Here is a 14,891-nt window from a genome sequence, read left to right as displayed (position 1 = left end):
ACCCAAATTCTTTTTGGGATAAGAGGCAAAGGTCTTGTCTTGGGCTCATACCCCATCAATACGATTGAAGATCCCAGTCTCATTTGGCCATGTCGTCCAGGTCCCCGGCATTTGACGTCCAGTCACACTAGCCTACTGGTCACCCTCATCAAGATCCTCTCTTGACCCCTCCTCCAGTCACTCCATACATTTGGCCATTCCTAGATCCCTCCCACAGTCTTTCTGTATATAAGATCCATCTTGTCTCCATTAAGGTGCTTAGATTCTTAAAATCTAGCCAATGGCTAAGATTCAGTCTAGCTTGCTTGTCAATACGAGGGTCACAAATGTTCAGATTCCTTAAAGGTCTGGCCAATATGGTAGATCTTTAATAAGCCTTGTCTTTGCTGAAAGAAGGCTTGGGCCAAATTCATTCAGGCAGGACCCATGTGTTGCTATTTTGGGGTCCCAGTACCCCCAAACCTCTAAACCTCAACAAGATGTGTTATGTAACTTGCTTGGAGCTGTGCAGGTAATAAAAGTGTTAGAACTGGGACCTGTGCCCAGGTCCTCTGATTGCACACTCAATGCTCTTTCCACTGGTCCACACTGGCCAGCTTCCTTAAGTGGGGGGGAGGGGGAAGACACTTTCAGACTCAGCTCAAACACCACCTTCTGCAGGAGGCTTTTCCCTGCCCCGCCCTCCTCCCTTTGAGATGAAGGTATTCTGTATACATGGCATCCCAAAAGTCTAAGTGTAATTTTAAGCTTTCCCTACCTATTTGCAAGGGATGGTTTCAGAGAAACCTGAGAAGACTTGTGTGACCTGATGCAAAGTGAAGTGAGCAGAACCAGAACAATCTATATAATAACAGCAACATTGTAAAGACAAGAACTCTGATCATAGAAATGACCAATCACAATTCCAGAGGACTCACAAAAAAAAAGACTACCATCTCCACATAGAGAGGCAACAGTCTCAGAGGGCAAAGGTGTATTTATTTTTAACCCGGCTAATGTGATCATTAGTTTTGCCTGACATGTATTCGTAACGGGTTTTTTTTTTTGCTTTTTGCTTTCTCAGTGGGTTGGAGGGAAAAATTAGGAATTGAAAATAAAGTAAAATTGAATTTAAAAAACTAAATGTCTGTTGGTTGACTCTCTCCCAACCTTTAAGTACAATTGGGCGGGTCTCTGCTGATACTTACAATCAAACCTGACCTCACCTGCTGATATTTACTATCAAACACGCGCTCATTTGCATCCCACAACAAACATCCAGGGTAGGTCGACTGCTTGGGGAATTATCCATTATCTATTGTATGGATCAGAAAACTGAAAGTCAGAGACTTGAAAGGAGCTTTGCGGGACAAAGAGGATCCCCAGGAAGCACAACCAAACATCGGGGCAGGAAGGAGGCTGGGGCTTCAGCACGTCGGGGGCCAAAGGGCACACAGCGTGCCCGCTGCATGTCAGCCCCGAGGCTGTCAATAAAGTTGGTTTTAAAGACAATCAGGAGACGCCTCCGGTAGCCAGGGAGAGAACTTGGAGCGCCAATCCCAGCCTCACGCTGGCTCTGGGGCCCCGCCCTTGCTCCGCCTCCAAGAGGGAAAGGAGGACAGCACGCGCACAGCTCGTCCTCCGATTGGACAGCTCCGAGGGCGGGGGCGGGGCCGACCCGTCCCCACGCTATGGTTCGCCGTTGGCATTAGGCCAATCCTCCGTCACCGGTAGAGGACACGAACAAGATGGCGGCAGGGCTGGTGCGAAGCGGGTTCGCCGGCTGCGGCCAGCAGGTAAGCGCAGCCCCGTCGACCCCCGCACTGGCCCCGGCCCCTCCGCCCCACTGATCCTCTTTTTTTCTCCCCGCCCGCCAGGTGTCCTGGCTGCTGAGGAGGCGCTTCCACCGCTCGGCGCCCGCGGCGCTGCAGGTAACGGGATGAGGAGGGAGGGGCGGTCGGGGTGCGGGGTAGGCCGGGACCGCGCTTGCGCACTGGGCCCCTGCGTCAGGGGGCGTGGGGGGGACGCGACCGGGCCGACCTCTGCTGCGCTCCCTCCCCGCCCCCGCCCTGGCCCCGCCTCAACGTCCTCGGGTAGTACGAGTGGAAGTCCGCTGAGGACAGGCTCTGCGGGAAGCGGCTGCAGGGCCTGGACCTCATCGGTGGGCGGGGCGGGGTGTCTTTGTCCTCAGCCTGCCTCTGGCACCGCGGGCTAGTCACCTTGCCCCTGTTTGGGCGCGCTAAGCAGCAGTCGAGGATCCCATGAGTGCTTAGCGCGGGCCGCATACAGAGGTGCTTAATAAATGCTCCTTCTTTCCCCTCCCCTTTCTCCCTCTAGCCTCCCCCAGGACTAGAACCCTGCACAAATGCAGAAGATGAGAATGAACAAGTTTAAAAGGTCCAATTAACCCCCGTGGCATCCACTTTTCCCCGTACCCCGCTAATCCAGTGGTCCTCGGCTGGACAAGGAAAGCAGACCCCGAGCCAGAGCCTCCTGGTCACAGCTGCTTCCCCCAGCCCCCACTCCTCCTTGGGGGTACTCAGTGACCCAGGGGAGGCCTGGGTGAGACCCACCTCCCCATTTTGAGTTCCTTTAGCGTGTGTCCCGCCAGCTGTAGGATGGAAGTTAAACTGCCCGCAGCCTTGTCATTGCACAAGCTTATAACCGGTTTAATCGCTTTAATTAAAAGCCAATGTTCTGCCCCGGATTGGGGCGGGGGAGAAGCTCCTGCTAGGCCCGATGCCAGGGATGACCCCAGATGGATGACGGCTCGTGGCCCCCAGAGCTTTGGGTGTGGCGCGGATTGTTGGTCGGGGCTTCTGCTTGGCCGAGGTCCAGGCTCTCGGGACGTCGCCTCGGTTGGCCTCGGTGGCAGGTTGGGGCTCGTGGCTCGCGGGGCTGGGTGGGCAGGAGAGGCGTGGGGGTCCCGGGCTGCTTCAGACCTAGTCTCCGCCCGTCCAACAGGTGACGGTGCGAGATGCTTTGAATCAGGCGATGGATGAAGAGTTGGAACGGGACGAGAAGGTCTTTCTGCTCGGAGAAGAAGTGGCGCAGTATGACGGTGCCTACAAGGTAATGTCCGTGGCCCCACGCGGAAAGTGGCCGGATCTCCCCGCGCGCTGCGGTAACTGGGTCTGACTTCTTATTGACACAGGTCAGCAGAGGCCTGTGGAAGAAGTATGGAGACAAGAGAATAATCGACACGCCGATATCCGAGGTGAGGCGAGGAGTGCGACCGCTGGGAGGTGGCAGCGTGCGCCGCGACCGCCTCTCCGGCCTTCTCCACTCATGCTCTGTTTTGCTTTTTCAGATGGGCTTTGCCGGGATTGCTGTGGGGGCAGCTATGGTATGTAGTAGGCATTTCTTAAAACTTGCCTAAATGGGTTTTTTTAACTTTGTCTTTTGAAAATTGCTTTAATGTAGTACAGCTGTGGTAGTTGATACTTTTTTTTCCTTTTAATTAAACTGCTTAGTTATGTTGGGTTTTTTTCCCCCCTAATTTAACAGGCTGGATTGAGGCCTATTTGTGAATTCATGACCTTCAATTTCTCTATGCAAGCAATTGACCAGGTTATAAACTCAGCTGCCAAGACTTACTATATGTCAGGTGGGCTTCAGCCTGTGCCCATTGTCTTCAGGGGACCTAATGGTGCTTCGGCTGGGGTGGCTGCCCAGCACTCGCAGTGTTTTGCAGCTTGGTATGGGCACTGTCCTGGATTAAAAGTGGTCAGTCCTTGGAGTGCAGAGGATTCAAAAGGACTTATGAAATCAGCAATCCGGGATGATAATCCAGGTGTGTCCTTTTTCATTCTGATTTACAGAGAATCTTAGAAATTATACAGTAAAATCGGCACATTTTACTGATGGAACTGAGTCCCTTTAACTGGTTTTAATCAGTTGATGTGAAGAGAGAAACTAGTTTTGGTTTTGGATCTTGATTTCTTCCTGTTCCAATGTGAATAACATCCTGATGCTCATTAAACAGAGAAAACAGCTGTTTGCACCTGCCCCGGCTTGTGATCCCTCGCATTTCTGAATTTCTGACATGCTTTAATTTTAATAAGCAGAAGAGTGGGATTAGCCAAGAGGAATGTCATGTAAATAAGCCGTTAAGCTCAGCTGTCTTTTCAAACTATGAACAATTGAGGTCCTCATATAAAACAGCTTTATTAAGTGAAACTTTTCTAGAAGTTAATGTCATTGATTTGTTCTAAAAATACATGATGAGTAAGTAGTCAGTCATCGTTAAAACTCCTTGATGCTTGTTTGAAACTAGCTGGAAACAAGACTTGGAATCCCTCAGGTCCCTGTAGGCCTCACATGGACTTAGAAAATCTCAATTAACATTCTCTGTTGTATTTTGTCAAACATTTCCCTGCACATTTTAGCCGGGCTCTGTCTGGGCTCCCCCTATCCTTTGTGGTGTCTCAGTTCTCCTAGGAAGGGGGGGGTGGGGCAGTGGGGTTTTCAGAAGAAATAACCTGGTGTGAGGAGGCCCAGGTGACTCCTGTCCCCTCCCCCTCCTGGGCTGGAATAGTAGACCGCCTTCTTATCTAGGTTTAATCCTGTTTGTTTTGTAGTTGTGGTGCTGGAAAATGAACTGATGTATGGAGTTCCTTTTGAATTTCCAGAGGAAGCTCAGTCAAAAGATTTCCTGATTCCTATTGGTAAAGCTAAAGTAGAACGGGAAGGTAAAAAACTCATACCATCCCTCCCAGATCCTGACCCTGATCCCCCTACCCCCATGAATAAAATTGCATGTAGATAAAAAAAGTGAAGCAATCATTTATTGGGGTAATTCTTTTGAATTTTCAGTAGAAAGATTCTAGGGCCCAAGCGTGGTTGTATTTTTATTTGAGGCTAAGTGGCACAGTGGAGAGAGCCTCCCGAAGACACTTATTAGCTGGGTCTGCCTGTTTCTTCAACTGTAAAATGAGGATTACAATAGCATCTACCTCCCTGGGTTGTTGTGAGGATCAAATGAAATACTGTAAAGCACTGCATATTAGTTATTATTTCTTGAACTAGTCAGCTTTTTCACTGCTTGAAATTAAGTAGATTTGAAAGAACTTTTATCCCAGGGACATTCCATTTTCAGGAAGCACATTATATTCCACATTGTACTAGACTTAACTTTCAGATATTAAAACAAACAAAAATTCCTAAAAGTTATAAGAGGTGAGATTTAAGTGACCTAATTCTTATCTATTGCTGCTTGATTTTAGGAACCCACATTACATTGGTTTCCCACTCACGACCTGTTGGCCATTGTCTGGAAGCTGCCGCTATACTGTCTAAAGAGGGAGTGGAATGTGAGGTAGGTTAATACCTGGGGTATTTTTGTTTGATTTATGTCTTTTTAATGCGTCACAATCATTTCCAGATGTCTCTTCCCCTACTTTTCCTTACCCAGCAAGCCATCTTTTGTAACAAAGATGTTAAAAGAGGGGGAAAAAGGCAGTTTAACAAAAGTGACCAGTGCTTCCCTTCATCTGTTAGTGTGTGCAGGCTTCCTCACCTGTTACCCCCGTCCCCCCAGCAGAGAGAGGAGGGTGTGCATGTCTCAGAACTCTCTGGGGAACCACACGTGGTCCCTGTCAGGATGCCGCCAGCTCTGTGTCTCCACATCTGTTACTGGTGTGGTCATCATGCCCACAGTTCTCCTGATTGTCCTTGCTTCTCTGCATCAGTCCATGTGGTTCTTTCTATGCGTATCTGAATTGATCATATTCATTGTTTTTTACAGCAAATACCCGCTTACTGTGCTCCTGCATTTTTGGGACCATGGTTTGGTTTTTTAAAGACTGAGTAGACTGAGGCATTAATGTAGGTGTTCAAGTTTGGAGCCCACCACAGAACAGGCATCATGGCACACCCACTGCCAGGCGTGGCTCGGATCCTCAGGGAGTAAAGGGACTGCTCTCAGCAGAAATCCCTTCCACGCTTATCTGACTGAAGACTGTGGAAGTCTTCCTTTAATTACAGGCATCCTCTCTAGAATTCCCTCCCATTTCTTCTAGTCAGAACCCTCTTGTCCATGACAGTAGTTGACTTCACTCTTGGTTCATCTTTCCATATTTTCCACCTCCAGCTCCTTCCAGCCCTGGGTGACTTGGTCCCTGTCTCTCACCCTTCTCCATTCACCTGCCCACCATTCAGCACATCAAGTTCTGTCTGGTCCTGGCCCCCATGGAGATGTGCCCCACAAGGATACCTAGTTGTGTCCTTCCCCTTCTCTTGGACTTAGCGGGAGAGGCCCCCTACCGAAAGGAGCCTGGCCAGCTTCCCTGGGGAACAGGTCCTATTGGCCCCTCTAATCACCTGGAACCCTCTTACTCCCAGGCCTCTGGGGAAATGGGTCGTTGGCCCTCACTTCTCTTTGCCCTGATCCTCTGCTGTTCTTGGCATCCTTGCTTATGCTGCCCAGGTAATTGGCTGGTCTGTTGATTCCATCCTTCCCCACCATAAGGATCTCAGAGCCTCTGGCCCATCCCCCTCATTTTGAAGAGGTGGTCCCCGTCTCTGCCTTTTCGTCTGGGTGTATCCCAAAAACGCAGCCCTGTGCCCGGGGCCTTCAGGTGCCCTTATTGTTCAGGCTTTGAAGTAATGGTGCGCTAATGGTGTGCCTAGTTCTCCTGAACTAGGATGGAATGGAATTGCAATGAGCTTGCTTTGTGGAGTTCTGTTTCCTTTCTTGTAAAATGGGCACAGTACTCTCAGAACCCCTCTTGGAGAGGCGTGAGGATGAAATGAGAACATCTCAAGTGTTTGGCACATGGCAGAATACTCTCAAAGTGTCTGTTGCTATTTGTCTGTGGACTTGAAGTGGGAGTGGGAGGAAGCTGTTGGGTCAGGGGCAGTCACAGTTTGGCTTCTGCACTTTGTAGCTGAGCTACAATGTGAGCAAATTAAGCTTTTAATAATAAAATAAGGTCGCATTGGGAAGAACCCAAACAAGGATGTTGAATTTATGACAACTCAAAATGAAAAGATCATCATGTGTTTTAGGTGATCAACCTGCGTACCATTAGACCGATGGACATTGAGACCATTGAGCTCAGCGTGATGAAGACCAATCACCTGGTGACCATCGAAGGAGGCTGGCCCCAGTTTGGGGTGGGAGCTGAGATCTGTGCCAGGATCATGGAAGGTATTCAGACACTTGAGCACTGGACGGTGGCATGGCTGGGATGGCATCTGACTGCCCGTGGCACCCGTGCCTGGAGTGCTGTCTCCTGCCCAGGCTCACCATGGGTGACCCACCTCACCCCCACCCCCCCAGCAGAAAAATGGAAACTCCTCGGGAAGAAGAACTGTGTTGGGTTTTGTATCTCTCCCATAGGGAGTAGGTGTTTAATCAATGATTGCTGAATTTAGATACCTCTCAGAAAGCAGGATACAGTGAGACTGGGGAGCATCGCCAGATGCTTCAAGCTTCCAGTTTAGGCAGGAAAATGAGGTGGCAGAACCTGTCCTGTAACTTCAATCCCAGTTGACTTTATCTGGTCACGCCTTCATGCATCTGTTCCATTGTTTCAGGTCCTGCATTTAACTTCCTTGATGCTCCTGCTGTCCGAGTCACCGGGGCTGATGTTCCTATGCCTTATGCAAAGATCCTGGAAGAAAACTGCATCCCTCAAGTCAAGGACATCATCTTTGCAGCCAAGAAAACACTGAATATCTAATTTGTACTTGACGTTGAAGTCCCTGGGATTTCTTGCGTGTAATTATTGCTTCAGAGGTTAGGATGCCTGTCGGTTCACATGCGTAATTGTACCGGTCTGGAGCCACAAGGCCTCTGGGTACCATTTTGTGTGGGGGACAGCATCAAAGCACTTGGGGTCATCTCAGTCCTGAGACCTTCACCCTTTTGTGTCTCTTACAGTTAAGCTATTTCTGCTCCAAAGAAAACGATTCAGTAGAATGTTTCTGCCTCCGTTACCAACAGGACGATGCATTGGGGGCTTTGAAGGAACCCCGGCCAAGGATCTGCCTGACAGTTAACTTCTCTGTACAGAGGGAAGGCGTGATCTGCCTCAATTAAGTTCTCTTTTGATGAGGAATAAATGCCTTCTGGTTCCAGTCACTGGTGGTGTCTTGGTGATTATTCGGTCCCAAATTACTGCACAGGGACTAGGAGAATTTTCAGTGTTTTGGGAGATAAAGAAAGAAGAACCAGGCCAGGGATGGGGGTCAGGAAGTCGAGAGCCAACACTTCCCAGAATTGTGTAACTTAAAGGGATCCCTCCCTTAAGTCAAAAACAAACTGTTAACTAGGCCTAAATTCCTAGAAGGGGTAAGGCAAGCTTACTAATTATGAGCAGACTCACAAGTCTCTTTACGTTAAGATTCCCAACAAACAGCAGAACAAATCAGAATTGCCTAAAATAACACCTCCTTTTGGAGAAAGGCTAGACTGGATGGCCTCTAAGTCTACCTCTAGTGGCCCTTAAATCCCAGGATCCTACATATATGGAAAAAGAGAAGGTGACAGAGTTTGTGCTAGAAAGTGGGCAGCAGCTTAGGGAGAGAAGACCCCATTTTCCCCCAACACAGAGACAGTTGGTTTCCAAAATGCTTCCTCTGCCTTAAAGCTGCTCCCAACTCATCTGTCTTGCGTTTTGCCAGAGCAAGGCAATGTTAGTATTTTTGACATTGTGTTAGAAATGCTAAAAACATCTACTTCCAGAACTGTCCTTCCCAGGAATTCCTAAAACAAGCATGTACATTGAAGCCATATTGAAATGTGAAAAAGGAAGATCTTGCTTACAGTAGGAGTTAGCTTTTATTAATAAAGAAATGACAGGAAAATAGGACATGAAAAAGGAAAACTAAAATTTAGAAAAAAATACTGTACAAATCTCTCCACTTTTACTAAATGGTGTCTCCAAGAATCCTTAAGGTATAGTGTCTTGAAATACCTAGTTCATCTATGTAGACAAGTTTCCTTGACATGGTTTATTACTTTAATAAAAAATACAACTGAATATATATCACAGGTTACATGAAACTATACACAATGACATTCTCTGCATAGTAACAAACACTGATGTATACTTGAATTCAAAAATGGATTATCTATAATCTTTTAAAGTGCAATTTGTTTAAAGGTTTAAGCAAATCATAAAATAAAGGATCTTTTCAAATAAATCAATAACATTAAGAATACGTAAGATGTATTTATGTTCAGTTTTTCCAAGACGGTCATTTCTTAAAGATGTTAAATTTGTTTGTGTTGCAAGAAACCCTGCCTTGTCTTCAGCTGATTCAGGGTAAAATGTTAGAAGTATATCTGATGAGTCCCATCAATGTTCTGCCTTGTTCCTTTTCCAAAAGATCCTAATTAGAAAGTGGCAATTTGGGGGTCTGGAGGGGCTGTTTGAACAACCCCAAATCCTCGGAAGTGTCCCTGCTAGAACTCAGAAGACATCCACCATTTTCCAAGTTATTTTGGGGCCAATCAAAAGCTCAGATTATTTTCTAAACCCAGCCGCAGGCTGTGCTTTGGGCCAAGTGATCTTATGAAAATAGCAGAGATGAAGCTGAATCAACAAAACGGAAGGCATCTCTGAGAGCTTGGAAAGTACTCTGGGACAGACGATATTCACTGCACCTCGGAGGAAGGTGGGACCACAACACAGAGTACACTTGCTGCCATGATCAGAGTACTGTCACTGTTGCCCTGCTTTCTAATTCGGTTGGTAGAAAGAACTACTGATGACTCAAGGATGCCAGAGACAAAAGCGAGGTTGCCATTCACACCAACTCCTTGCCGCATCACTGCCCTCTTGGAAAGATGCTTGGTGGTCATCTGCACAGTGCCCCCCTCCTGGCTCGTCAGTCATTCTACCTGCAAGTGTGGGAGTGCGCAGGGGGGTGTCAAAGGGGAAAACTAAAGATGGCAGCCAACTGGAAACAGTCCACTTCAGTAGATCCTTGGGGCACTGTGATCACAGGTTTCGGCTTTCTTCAGAGTACCTTTTTGAAAATTTTGAATGGAGCTGAGTAAGGCTCCTCGGCTGGTACCGTTCACAGACGGAGGCGGAAAAAGTGATGGTGTTGGTGCATTCATGGGGGGAGGCGCTGGAGCCCCCGGGGGAGGTGCAGGTGGTGGCAGTAATGCCGATACGCCTGAGGAGGTAAAGAAATGACAGTCAATAATAGGTCAGAGCTCACCAGTGGCATGAATGGTCAGGCTGCAGCCACTCCCCAAGAAGGATGTGTTACAGCCGACATGGTGAACATGATGGAAGGGTGGTGGGGAGAGAGCTGGTCGAGTCAGGAAGGCCTGGGTTCTAGTCCTGCCTATGCCCCATAATGGCTGGCTGTGTGACCCTGGACAAGTCACCTAACCTAGTGCCTCTAACTACTCTCCAAGACTCTAAGGTGCAGAGATGGCTCTGATCTGTCTGCACATCTACCAATCCAATTACAAGTATGGTAAATGTGCGCGCACACACACACACACACACACACGTAATTCACAGGATCATGGATCATAGACCCAGAGCTGGAAGGGCCATCAGAGGCCATCTAGTCCAACCCTGTCATTTTACAGATGAGGAAACTGAGGCCAGGAAGATTAAAGGAACATGTGAATCAGTCAATGCCAAGACTGACCATCACCAAAGGGGAACCCCCTTTGACAATTTCCAATGCCTCTGCTAAACACAATCCAGTCTACAGAGGTCATTTCTGTGCTCTGGAGGCAGTCCCTGAAGGATGTCAATGTGGCACAGTGCACAAGACACCCGAATTCAGCTTTAGGCACTTACTAGTTGTGTGATCCTGGGCAAGCCTGCCTCAGTTTCCTCATACGTAAAATGGGGATGATAATGTTTGTAAACTTTAGAGCACTGTCACGTCAATGCTAGCTATTATGATTTTCAGGACTGGCATCTTTATACTTCAGTGTAGGTTGGTGGCTGGTGACAATCACTGTCTAAAAAGGCACTCTGACAGCTTTGCTGGGGTACGGGGGAGACACGTGGTAGGTCTGTCACGTCACTGACATAGGGAGCTTCCAGCAAGGAAATGTCCCTCTATCGATAGGCAACTTTACCACGACTCCTAAAAAGTGCCCAACCTGCCCCATAACACAAAGTGTCAACCCCCGCAGCATTCTCAGCTAGTTAAACCAGACCTACAGGAAGCCTCTTGGGGATAATCATACTACATTTTGTCATTCTGGAGGAAAGGGGGCTGGTTTTTGCTTTGTTAAAAATTATTTTTTCAATGATTGAGCATTTATTTTTTTCTCCCTCAGAAGCCAAGCCCTTGTAAGACATCCCCATAACAAAGCAACATAATAGCCTATTTCTGAACGGTGCCTCTAGCCAGGAGGGCCGTGCACACAGCCAGCTGGATAGCGCTTCTCCCTCCTCAGAGGAGGCTTGTTGGCCTGCTGGAAGGGGGACTCTGTCAGATGCCAGGTGTCCCTTTGGGTCACTGGAGGACCGGACCTTAGCACCAAATAACGTAGGAATGAGAGGGATTCTGCAGTCAATGTCAAAAAAAGGGCTCTGGGGGTCTGCAGTTTCTTGAAGTATTGAGGGGTTCCTGTTATACACTAAACATCTTTTCCCACTCAGAACAAAATCAGCAAATGCAGGAAAACCCTCCAATAAAGCACAGGGCAATGCCCTGGATTCAGTGGTATTGTGGGTCAGGCTGTCCTTGGTGCATACCCACATGTAAAATACACAGAGAGGCCCACAATGGCGGCATGAACCTCTTCCCCCAACCCTGGGAAGGCACGGAAGCAGGGAATGGGAGAATTTTTCCCATTTCTGCCTGACTGCAATTGAGACCTAATAATGTAGGACCAAAGGTGTGACTGTGGAATGCAGACAGATGAGGACTCCAGCGGGACTCGGGAGACAAGGGCCAGCAAGCATAGGGCATGGGGCTAGCAACACGCAACAGCTCCCACCTGGGAAGCACTCACCTTGAGTGACGTCATTTACCCACAACACGGCTGAAATGAAAGAATCACACGTGAATGCACCCTCTTGCTTCCTCGTGTCTATCTGCATGCCCAGCATTTAGGACAGTACCTGGCACCAGGTAAGTCCTTAATAAATGCACTACCTATTATCTACCTATCTCTGTATCTCTCACTATCCATCTACTATCTGGCTCTGGGCACTCTCTCTGGCTCTCCCTTCTGCCTGGACCACTCTCACCTGCCCCTGCGTCTAGAACTCTCCAGCTTCCTTTAAGTTCCAACTAAAATCTCACCTACCTTCTGCAGGAAACCTTCCCCACCCCCTCTTAGTTATTTCCATTTTATCCAGGGTATAGCTTGTTGGCATATATCTGTTTGCTGCCTTCCTCATTAAACTATAAACTCCTGGGGGGCAGGATCTGTCTTGGGCCTCTTTTTGCACCGCCATGCTTAGCTCAGTGCCTGATGGACCGGTGTTATCCCCATCTGTCTCTATCTATTCATGTAATGATAATGCTTTGAGACAAAGACAAACTCAAATCCAGTACCACTGTTTCTAGACAACAGATAAGTGATGAATGAGGAATGAAATGTCGCCATGTTTGATGGGAAGTGGCCCAGGGAAGAAGCTACCCTGCTTCTACAGGGGGTTCAAACTCATGGACGCTTTACTGCTGCACTCCAACTTTTGGGACATCAAACGGTTACTACTGAAATGGGCTTTTTAACCAGGTGAGAAGGTCCAGCTGGGCACAACGGAGAATAGGCCTGGCCAGAGCCTGGGAAATGTGGTCTCAAAGCTACTCCTCTCTGACATGCAACCCTGGCCACGAGGGACTTACTCATCTGCATCCCTAATGGGGAATCCACATAGGAGAAAACAGGTCCCCCAGATAGGCCCTCCATCCCCCACTACCGAGGGCCTTCAGATCTTTTTCAAAGACTCAGCAGGTACAGATTTGCTGAGGGAGGCAGAGCAACCCTTCATGGCTCATGTCCTGCCCAGCTTGTCTAAGTGGATCTGTCCAGCAGGACCATAAGCCTACCAGGCCCCCTGGGAGCCCACTCTGGCCCTCAGCAGGGCTTAGTGCCCACGGAGCCACCAGTGACTGGCTTTCACATTTGCAGCCCAGGCTAAGTCAGTACCAGCCTCTCATGGGTTTCTGCACTACCCAAGGCCACCAACTGAAAAGGGCTCATTGTAGGGGAAAAGGCCCAGGACACATGGAAATAGCACTTCTGACCAGAGGCCCTGGGCCTTGAACTGTTCATCTGTACTTATTGAACCACAGAGAGAAGCCCAGATCCAGAGTTGGGAGGGGCCTCGGAGGCCATGGAGACCTACCCTCATTCTGCAGAAGAGGAAATGAGAGAGACTAAGGCCACCTGGCCAGGAAGTGGCAAAGCCAGGATGTGAACCTGGCTGCCTCTCCAGCCAATCACCACATACCCCCCCATGGGCCCAGGTTTGCTAGAGGGCTGACAGGTCACAGGGGGTCAGGGCTCCAGGAGGACGTGGGATGAGAGGATGCCATGGAGAACAGGAGCAAAATAAGGGTCTGAGGTTTCCAAGTAGCTGTTTGTTTACCCTCCTGCCCGGCACAGTCCCCTTGATCAGGAGAAAGTAGGTGAGGCACTGGGGGGACAAGGGGAGGGCCCCAAAGGAAGGGACTGTGGGGCAGCTGAGGGGGTGGGTCTAACGCTTGTGGCCATCTACGCCAGCAAAGGGCTTCATGAGTCCCCAAGGAGATCAGCCCGGGCCCTGGGCTGAGGCAATCTTCTGTGCCGGGAAAGATGGCAGCACAAAGCAGGAGCCCGAGGAGGAAAGGAAAAACAACCACTCACTTTCACTGAGCCCCTCAGGGTCTTGAGTGAAAAGAAACAAAGATGGGACCCTCACTCTCGTATTTCTGTTTCTGGTTGGCCTTTGGACGTTCCCACCAACTTCCACCCCAAACTGATTGTGTCTCACTCAACAGGGAGCCGGCCACGAAGTATGCACCAGATGATGAGGGAATGTTGTCCAATCACAGAATGGAACAGTAATTATAGGATGGACTATTACTGCTGAACCAAAAAGAAGGATGGGTATGGAGAATTCGGAGAAGCATGGGAAGACGATGGATGAGGTGATACAGGATGAGGAAAGCGGAGCCGGAAGAACGTCCCAGCCCTGTAACTAAAGTCAACACCAGCAACAGCTAACCTAGGCGAGGCTGACCTACAGCGTCAATGGCGGTTCCGTCCAGTCAGAGTCTTTCCTTTCCGCAATCAACAAATGACTTCTTCAGGGAACAGACTTGTCTGGCTGCTTGTTGGGAAGTGTGGTTTGGTCATGTACAAAATTTAGCGGCAAATTTTAAAAACAAAAACTCATCCTGTCCAGCTAGAGAGTCTACCAGGAGAGAGGCCATTCATTTACCTACAATAGGCAATGGTGGGCCTTATTTTGATGCTACTTTTTTTAGGGGGGAAGATTGTTTTACAATAAAAGTCACACACTATGCCCTCTTTGACACTGTTGGAAACTTCAGATTCACTGAATGCACTTACAAACTGTCCCAATCCCACACTAGCAGATCCACCTTCGAGTGTGATTACACTAGGAAGATGCTCACTGTGGGGACAGCCAAACTTCTTTGGGTGGCCCTTATCCTCATTCATTTCTAGGACAGCCACATAGTATGGGCATGCAGTTTTTAAAATACTAAGTGGACGCTAATCAAGGCTTCCAATCCGAGAATAACTATTAAAGACCATCCAGGGCAACTTAACAATATCTCAAAGGAATATGAAAGAATGACTGATGGAGAAGGATGACCAGCAACTCTCCATTGTCACCAATGACTCGAGCAGCCAGGACCCCCCCATGGATGGGACTGCCCTGGACTGGAGCACTCCATTCTCACATCTCACAAAGAGGCGTGGGGGCAGCACTGGGAAGCAAGCGAGACCTCGCCTATGT

General features: G+C 48.7%; 2 protein-coding genes across 17 annotated transcripts in view; one reads left to right on the top strand and one right to left on the bottom strand.

Annotated features, from left to right (window-relative positions):
* The first annotated feature begins 1,672 nt into the window (after nucleotides 1-1,672).
* On the top strand, nucleotides 1,673-8,065 carry PDHB (pyruvate dehydrogenase E1 subunit beta). Of its 4 annotated transcripts, none has more exons than XM_020968957.1 (10): nucleotides 1,673-1,775; nucleotides 1,857-1,910; nucleotides 2,944-3,051; nucleotides 3,134-3,196; nucleotides 3,290-3,325; nucleotides 3,487-3,772; nucleotides 4,560-4,670; nucleotides 5,205-5,296; nucleotides 6,988-7,129; nucleotides 7,519-8,065. In XM_020968957.1, the coding sequence occupies exons 1-10, from the start codon at nucleotides 1,728-1,730 to the stop codon at nucleotides 7,662-7,664; spliced, it is 1,086 nt and encodes a 361-aa protein (XP_020824616.1). In that variant the 5' UTR covers nucleotides 1,673-1,727; the 3' UTR covers nucleotides 7,665-8,065. The 4 variants fall into 4 exon arrangements, 3 of the variants coding, with proteins under 3 accessions (XP_020824616.1, XP_020824615.1, XP_020824614.1); XR_002321065.2 differs by lacking the exons at nucleotides 1,673-1,775; nucleotides 1,857-1,910 and adding an exon at nucleotides 2,050-2,854 and having other exon boundaries at nucleotides 7,519-7,720; nucleotides 7,865-8,065; XM_020968956.2 differs by lacking the exons at nucleotides 1,673-1,775; nucleotides 1,857-1,910 and adding an exon at nucleotides 2,050-2,854 and having other exon boundaries at nucleotides 7,519-7,702; nucleotides 7,865-8,065.
* A 674-nt stretch (nucleotides 8,066-8,739) lies between these two features.
* Nucleotides 8,740-14,891, bottom strand: part of PXK (PX domain containing serine/threonine kinase like) — a 100,802-nt gene continuing 94,650 nt past the window's right edge. For 3 of the 13 annotated variants that reach the window (XM_020968941.2, XM_020968942.2, XM_020968954.2), the window contains 2 exons: nucleotides 11,927-11,956; nucleotides 8,740-10,110 (listed from right to left, as the gene is read on the bottom strand). In XM_020968941.2, coding sequence (XP_020824600.1) covers nucleotides 9,905-10,110; nucleotides 11,927-11,956 — 236 coding nt within the window. In that variant the 3' untranslated portion in view covers nucleotides 8,740-9,904. Of the gene's footprint in view, nucleotides 10,111-11,926; nucleotides 11,957-14,891 lie in introns of those variants that run through there. The other 10 variants (XM_020968945.2, XM_020968949.2, XM_020968947.2 and 7 more) reach the window with 6 other exon arrangements.

The sequence above is a fragment of the Phascolarctos cinereus genome, unplaced genomic scaffold (genome assembly GCF_003287225.1).
Source record: "Phascolarctos cinereus isolate Bilbo 61053 unplaced genomic scaffold, phaCin_HiC Scaffold_4;HRSCAF=312, whole genome shotgun sequence".
Lineage (NCBI taxonomy): Eukaryota > Metazoa > Chordata > Mammalia > Diprotodontia > Phascolarctidae > Phascolarctos > Phascolarctos cinereus.
Note: the sequence above shows the minus strand (reverse complement) of the source record. Positions and strands in the feature narration are given on the sequence as shown.

Excerpts from the sequence above, each read along its gene's own strand:
- PDHB (XM_020968956.2), top strand. The coding sequence starts at position 2,738 with ATGGATGACGGCTCGTGGCCCCCAGAGCTTTGGGTGTGGCGCGGATTG. Across the intron at positions 3,052-3,133 it reads AGTATGACGGTGCCTACAAG|GTCAGCAGAGGCCTGTGGAA; the intron begins GTAATGTCCGTG and ends TTATTGACACAG. Across the intron at positions 4,671-5,204 it reads AGCTAAAGTAGAACGGGAAG|GAACCCACATTACATTGGTT; the intron begins GTAAAAAACTCA and ends GCTTGATTTTAG.